This window comes from Prunus dulcis, chromosome 6, assembly GCF_902201215.1.
Source record: "Prunus dulcis chromosome 6, ALMONDv2, whole genome shotgun sequence".
NCBI classification, from domain to species: Eukaryota; Viridiplantae; Streptophyta; class Magnoliopsida; order Rosales; family Rosaceae; genus Prunus; species Prunus dulcis.
Genome location: NC_047655.1, coordinates 11,167,833 through 11,175,701, shown reverse-complemented (window position 1 = coordinate 11,175,701; position 7,869 = coordinate 11,167,833). Strand labels below are relative to the sequence as shown.

The window sequence follows — 7,869 nt, the reverse complement described above, 5'->3', positions numbered from 1 at the left end:
TCTCTTGAAAGAAAAATATAAATAAAATTTTATAAATCAAACAAAGCCACAATACGAGCAAATATAACACAAAGAAGTACAAAATATAAATAAATACCAAACAATCTCAAAAAAACGTTCTCGTACAAAACTATCCTTATCAACAAATCTTAAAACAATGGTCATCTGCTCTATATTAGATGCATCTTTTGCTTTATCAATAAGATACAATAAGTTGATTCCCCAAAAATACTAGACATTAAAAATAATATATGCTAATTAATAATTCAAGTTGCAAAAATAAAACACATATCAACAATCTCCAACAGTTTTCACTCAAACCCTAAATCATAAAAACTTAACAACAATTAAAATTGGAATTATATATATATATATATATTTTTTTTTTTCAAAAACTTACCAAGATTGAAGAACCCACTCAAGATAGGTTGGTACAATTTTTTAGAGGAGGAGAGCTATTTCCTCTAGGTTCTCAAGGTTCAAATATGGCGTTTTGGGTGGCAAGAAGAAATTTTTTGATGTTTGCTCTATGTGGGCTTAGTCCAATATCAGTACGATTAGAATAGCTCAAGTTGATAGAGCCTTAGCGTGAGTTCTGCTTCTAATCAAATTTATATAGGTTTGGATTGGATTGACGTTTATTATTTCCTACATGCTTCAAGAGTGGGCTTATTTTAAATAGAAGACTGAGCTATTATTAATTTATTAAAAAAAAGAAAAACAATGCATGTGTGGCCTATATTTATTTGGTGCAATGAGCTAATATTTATTTGAATAGGAATAAACCTATAATAATAAGACCATGTTTAATATTTCATAAATGTTCCCCTAGGCTGGAGCCCACCCCAGCCTAGCCTTAGGTCCGCCTTTGCCAATAGTGGGTAGCAAGATTGTAATCCAATCTCTCCTGAATATCACCTTCTATTGGTAATGTGTATAAAAAACCCCCTCTCTCATCTATTAAAAAAATTATGTGAACCGTAAATCTCATTTTTTAAAGAGTGCTGTTATTTCCACCCCTTATCCTATTTCCCCACCCAATGGAACTTAACAACGTGAAATTAACTCCTGCAATCATTATTATTATTCTTCTTTTTTTCTTCTTTCTTTCTCTGCAGTTTCTCCACCCAATTGCATAGGGTTTTTTTTTTTTTTTTTCCCTCCTCTCTCTAAACTTGTTTGGTTTCAATGGTGGTTTGTGAAAATTCGGGGTTGGGACCCCAGAATTGGAGGGTGGTCTCATTGTTGAGTTGGAGGGTTTGTTGGGAGAGGCTGTAGGAAGCAAAGAAAAATGTAGATGGTGTATAAGGAGACATGGCTGAGAAAGAAAGGTCACATTGAATTGAATTTGAACGATTTTGATTATTATGTAGGGATCAATTAAGCCATTACAAAGAGAGTGTACAAATTTTTTTTCTTCTGTTTTGGAGAGGTTGTTTAGGATTTAGGAAGGAAGAAGGAAAAACCAAACTTGTGCAATTGGGTGGAGAAGCTGCAGATATAAGAAGAAGACTGACTAAACTGATTGAGCGAGATACTGACCCGAAAAAAAAAAAAAAAAACCTGATTTGGGGAAGATATGACAGACAAAAATAATAGGAAAGGGGGAGAGGTTGAAGAGAAACGAAATAGAAAAGGAAAAAAAAAGGTAAATGATGGCAGGAGTTAAGGTTCAAATTGTTAAGTTCCTTTAGAGTTTATTTATTTTTTATTAAAAAAAATATCCAATTCATTGATTAAATTTTGATGAGGCGGCATAAGTCCTTAACAGTAATTTTTCAAAGGGATAAATTTGTCTTTAAAATTTTAAAGATAAGGTGAGTAGGACAAAGAATCAGCACTCTTCTTCAAATTAAGAAAACCAATTAATTTAATTTAATTTAATCCAACTGATGGTTAAAAATATGATGTACTAATTGAATATACTAGAAGGATCTCACACACATTAATCTCCTAATCATAGGCAACATCTATTAAAAATAAATAATTTAAAAACAAATCTTAACATTCTAGTCTTATACTTCCGAAGCCAAAGTCGTGCAAGGAATCTTCCTAATAGCAGCTGTTTAGAGAGGGAAATGAAATTTATATTTTAGAGAAGGAAATAAAATTATTAATTAATCAACATTAGATTATAATTTAATTACAGTAAGATTTGCATAAAATTCAACACGGCAGGCACAGCCGGAAGCCCGCCTTTGTAAAACTGACAAAGGCGTTTAGAAAGCATCCAAAGAATCGTATTGACCGGCATGTTTCCCATTTTTGACTTTCCCCACGAATCCATTGTTAAAGGGCCTTCCCCCATGATACGTACTTACCCATCTTATGCATTATATAATTTGATATTTCGCAAATAAAATGTTACTTATTCTTTTTTGGGTAAATTACTCAAATAATCTTCAAACTTGTACGCGATTTACATTTTGATCCCTAAATTAAATTATTAGTCCAAATGGTACATAAACTCTATTTTAATCGCTCATTTGATCCAACCGTTACATTTTCTGTTAAATGTAATCAAATTTTAGGGGTAAATATGATTTTTCATAATTAACAAATAAAATAGGGTTAAAATAAATACAAAATTAGAAAATAATTGAAGAAAAAGAGAGGAAAAAATCATGAGACCCAAACCCCCTCCCTTCGATTTCTTCTCCCCTATTCCAATTACTGAGTTTTTATTTTATTATTTATTTTTTTTATTTTAATGTACGAAATGACCAATTTGCCCTCATATTTAACAGCAATATTGACAGAATGTAACGGTTGGATCAAATGGGCGATTAAAATAGAATTTATGTACCATTTGGACTAATATTTTAATTTAGGAACCAAAATGTAAATCGCGTACAAATTTGAGGACCATTTAAGTAATTTACCCTTCATTTTTTCATTTTCGTCTTCTTCAAAATATATACATATATTTGTATATAAAGATCGGTAGTTGGAAGTGTTGTGAAAAGGATAACGGTACATGTATGATGTAAATTGGACTTTCAGCACTTGTTCAAATTTAAGACACCACAAAGCTTGTTTCATTTATAGCATATGAGATACTGAATATATAAGAACCTGGACTTTTGCTTACTTGGTCAACAAATTATGTGTATCATTTTCAACGGGTTCTACCCTAGTGAAAAATAACTTTCACTTGCAGTTGCAGATTAGTGGTCTTAGATTCAAATCCCCATGACATATTGGTAGTGTGTATGAGAAACCCCCTTCCTCATGTATTAAAAAAAAAAATTATGTGAACTGTGCATCTTATTTTTCAAAATATATACATATATTTGTATATAAAGATCGGTAGTTGGAAGTGTTGTGAAAAGGATAACGGTACATGTATGATGTAAATTGGACTTTCAGCACTTGTTCAAATTTAAGACACCACAAAGCTTGTTTCATTTATAGCATATGAGATACTGAATATATAAGAAACTGGACTTTTGCTTACTTGGTCAACAAATTATGTGTATCATTTTCAACGGGTTCTACCCTAGTGAAAAATAACTTTCACTTGCAGTTGCAGATTAGTGGTCTTAGATTCAAATCCCCATGACATATTGGTAGTGTGTATGAGAAACCCCCTTCCTCATGTATTAAAAAAAAAAATTATGTGAACTGTGCATCTTATTTTTCAAAGAGTGCTGTTATTTTCACCATTTATCCTATTTCCCCACCCAATGGAACTTAACAACGAGAAATTAACTCATGCAATCATTATTATTCTTTTTTTTTTCTTCTTTCTTTCTCTGCAGTTTCTCCACCCAATTGCAGATGTATTTTTTCCCTCTTCGTCCTTTCTATAAGTTTGGTTGGTTTCGGTGGTGGTTTGAGAAAATTCGGGGTTGGGACCCTAGAATTGAAGAGTGGTTGTTGAGTTGGAGGGTTTGTTGGGAGAGGCTGTAGGAAGCAATGACAAATGTAGATGGCATATAAGGAGGTTGAGAAAGAAAGGTTTATATTGAATTGAATTTGAACGATTTTGATTATTATGTAGGGAGCAATTAAGCCATCATGAAGAGAGTGTACAAATTTTTTTTTCTTCTGTTTTGGAGAGTTTGTTTAGGATTTAGAAAGGAAGACGGAAAAACCAAACTTGTGCAATTAGGTGGAGAAGCTGCAGATATAAGAAGAAGACTAACTGATTGAGGGAGATACTGACCCCAAAAAAAAATAAATAATAAAAACACTGATTTGGGGAAGATGTTGCGGACAAAAAAAATAGGAAAGGGGGAGAGGTTGAGGAGATAGGAAATAGAAAAGAAAAAAAAAAGGTAAATGATGGCAGGAGTTATAAGGTTCAAATTGTTAAGTTCCGTTAGAGTTTATTTATTTTTTATTAAGAAAAATATCCAATTGGTTGGATTAAATTTTGATGAGGTGACATAAGTCCTTAGAAGTAATTTTTTAAAGGGATAAATTTGTCTTTAAAATTTTAAAGATAAGATGAGTAGGACAAAGAATTAGCACTCTTCTTCAAATTAAGAAAACCAATTAATTTAATTTAATTTAATCCAACTGATGATTAAAAATATGATGTACTAATCGCATATACTAGAAGGATCTCACACACATTATTGATTTTTTTTTTTAATTTTTTAAAAAACCACATTTAAATTGTGAATTTTTGCCAAAAGATTTAAAATTGTGAATTGAAAGTGAGGTAATAGACCATTACTAGCCTATCATTAATTGGTCCTTAATTTATTTGACATTATTGAGCCCCCAAAAAAAAAAAAAAAAAGAAGATTTGACCCATATATGTAAATAAAGAGATTTTTCTAGCTATTGAATTATTTTAATTTGACTATGTACTTCCCCATGTTCATACTTGTAATTTTTTATGTCAATCGCATTTCTATTTCCTTTATATAGGAATTTGGAATATGATCACTAATGTATCTACAAAAAGGCCAAGATTTTTATTTTTTTTGGAGGACCTTTCCTATTGAAAGGGGCATTAACATATTAAACTCACACACACAACACAGATTCTAGGATTCGAACCCAGAACCTTGCCTGAGGAAATAAATACTCCAAATTACTATACTAGTAAATCATTTGCAAGGCCAAGATTTATAATATAAAAAAGGGAGATTCACTATTATACTCAATATGGGGGCCCAAATTATAAAAATACCCTATATAAAATGGACTTTAGAAACACACCCAAAGCCCATTTACAACATAACAAAAAAGCTTTTAACTTCTTATAAATTACAAAACTACCATCAATTTCTTAAAACAAGCTCCAACCCCAAAATCTCATAAAAATACCCAAAGCACTCAATAGGGCATCAAAGTAATTTAATAATCAATATTAAATTCAATAAGGCTAGCTATCATTTTTTGGATTTTTTTTGGGTTTGTTTATAGGAATTCAATTGTGTAGAGTTTATTTATAATATTAGTGTTAGAAATGGGTATATCACTAAATATCTCTATAAAAAAGGGGCACATCTTTCATTTGATTTGAACCAATCCAATGGTGTATATAGCTACATACATAATCACATATGTTTAAAAAAAATAAAAAGGAAAAAAGGAAAAATGAATAAAATAAATGATTATATCATCAATATCCATTTTGTATATGAAATTTTGTATTTTCGTTTAAAGAATTAAACTGTAATAACTGTAAATCAAACCCAACTGTTTTTGCTTCTGGGTTGATATGATGAATCTCTCTATCTGAAGAAGACGAAGGACCAAAAGGTCAAGAAAATAGTAACCGCAGTGGCAATGCATATCATGTCCAAAGTCTTCTCTCTCCTCTCCTTTCTCTCTCTTCTCTCTCTCTTCATCTCCAAATACTCCTCAAACCTCCCCTTCCCCTTCACCTCCTTCCTCCTCTCCCCTCCCTCGATCGCCCTTTCCAAAATTACCAAACTCTCCTTCCCGTTCAAATGATTCCCCTCCATGCCCTCCACCTGCATGCTCACCTCCCTCACGTGCAGCTCCCCGCCTTCGCTCCAATTGCACGTGACCACCATCCCGCACTGCACGAACTCCCCTCTCTTCTCCCCAGCCAAAATCGTCGCGAACCGCAACTGTATCTCCCCGGTCAACCAGTGCCGCTGCACCTTAACCGCCCTCCGACTCGAAAAATTCGCCGCCCGCTTCCGGGTCGGGTCGATCACGATCCAGCTCAAACTCAAGTTCTCCTCTAATTGCTTCAGCGACGCCTGGTCTTCTCCGACGTGGCGGATTGGTGTCGGGACTGTTTCTTTCGGGTCAAGTAAGTCAACCCGGAAAGGCGAGCAGAGGAACCAACCGGATTCGGTCTCGGACTCTTGAACCTTGGAGAAAATCAGCTGGTCTTTGTAAAAGATATCGACGGCGGAGATTAGCTCCGTGGTGGGAGGTGAAGACGGACGGCTGAGATCGAATCGGGAGGGAAAGTTGTCGAGAAGCGGGAAAGAGTCGGAGAAGAACGAGCGGTGACCGGCTGGGAAAGTGGAAATGAGGTCGTCGACACGTGGATCGGCGACGGAAGGCCACGTGGCGGAGCAGATGTCCCGCCAGAGTTTTCCTTCTGTGGAGAAGGCGTGTAATTGGGAGGATGTGCAGGAGGCGGAGGCCAAGGTCTGGCCGTCGAGGCGGGTGAGGATGTGGGCCATGATTATGTCGGGATGGACGGCGGAGATCGAAGCGCCGTCGCCCTGATCGACGGTGGGTGATGTAGCAGAAAAACCCATGGTATATTTTGTCTTAATTTTGGATGCGAAAGTGGAGGTTTTGAGTGGTGACAAAACAGGGTGTGAGGAGTTGGGTTTTATAGGGAGGGAGGGAGCAAATGAAATGTTTGAGAGTCAACAAACGGCTTTCAAGCCTTTGAATTGAACCTCAGTTTAAAAAATTAAATAATAATTAAACATTGATGCAGTGAAGGTGCAGGCAAATATTAATTTAATTTAATTTATTTTATTTTATTTGGGAGTTGGAACACAAGCGTGTTTCATATCTATATCTTTATTTTATTTTGGTACGTACTAGGATTTATATAATTTGCATATTTTTTTTGATTTATTTCTAGTGGTTGATTGATTATTATTGTATTAATTTTTGGTGGGAGTCGGGAGAGTGTTTGGTTTTTCACGTATTCTTTTTGAGTTCTTTGACAATTATTTGTGTGTTTTTGTAATTTTATTATTATTTGTTTACATAGCTGCTGTTATTGACTCAACCAAAGCACTCAAGCTAGCAATACCAGACTCAATCTTTGGGTATTTTCTAGTTTTGTGTTTGGTTTCGCATACGAAAGTTGTGTGCTCGTACTTTTATTAATCTATCTATTTTTGGGTTTAAGACTACTCTCTGTGTGTGATTCTTTAATTACTATATATCATTCTTGCCTAAAGAAGCAATATATCTACCTAATGTCTATGATGAGTTGTGCTACGGTCAGTAGCTCACTAACAAAATTAGCATGGTGATGAAACTAAAATCTACTATAATTACACAAACTAATTTTTTGTTTGGTAATAATTCTATTGCTAATGTTGAGAAAAGTATAGAATTCTCCACGCACGTTGATCATAAAAGGAAAAAAAGAAAACAAAAACTAAGAAATGAAAATATTTTGAAGTTGTTTTTAAAAAAGCACCTTATTTTAAAAATAAAAAACACAAATTTATTATCAAACACATTTTTAATTTGTAAAAAAATGTAAAAACAAAAATTAAAAACAAAATAGTTATCAAATGGCCCTAAAATATTTAATTCTCAGTTGTTTTGCCAAACATCATTGAAATATTTTAGGCATGGTATAATTAATAAATAATAAATATATTTGATGAGGAAGTAGGATGAGGCCATATATATATATATATATATATATATATATATTGTTTAAAGATTAAT

The 7,869-nt window shown here is 33.6% G+C and overlaps 1 protein-coding gene across 1 annotated transcript; it reads right to left on the bottom strand.

Moving 5' to 3' along the window:
- Positions 1-5,557: 5,557 nt before the first annotated feature.
- LOC117632074 (F-box protein At2g27310) lies at positions 5,558-6,836 on the bottom strand. The gene has a single exon (XM_034365454.1). It carries the CDS (start codon positions 6,702-6,704, stop codon positions 5,694-5,696), a length of 1,011 nt encoding a protein of 336 aa, XP_034221345.1. The 5' UTR covers positions 6,705-6,836; the 3' UTR covers positions 5,558-5,693.
- Positions 6,837-7,869: the final 1,033 nt, after the last annotated feature.

What these genes read in the sequence shown, in the direction of transcription:
- LOC117632074 (XM_034365454.1), bottom strand. Translation starts at nt 6,704, where the DNA reads ATGGGTTTTTCTGCTACATCACCCACCGTCGATCAGGGCGACGGCGCT.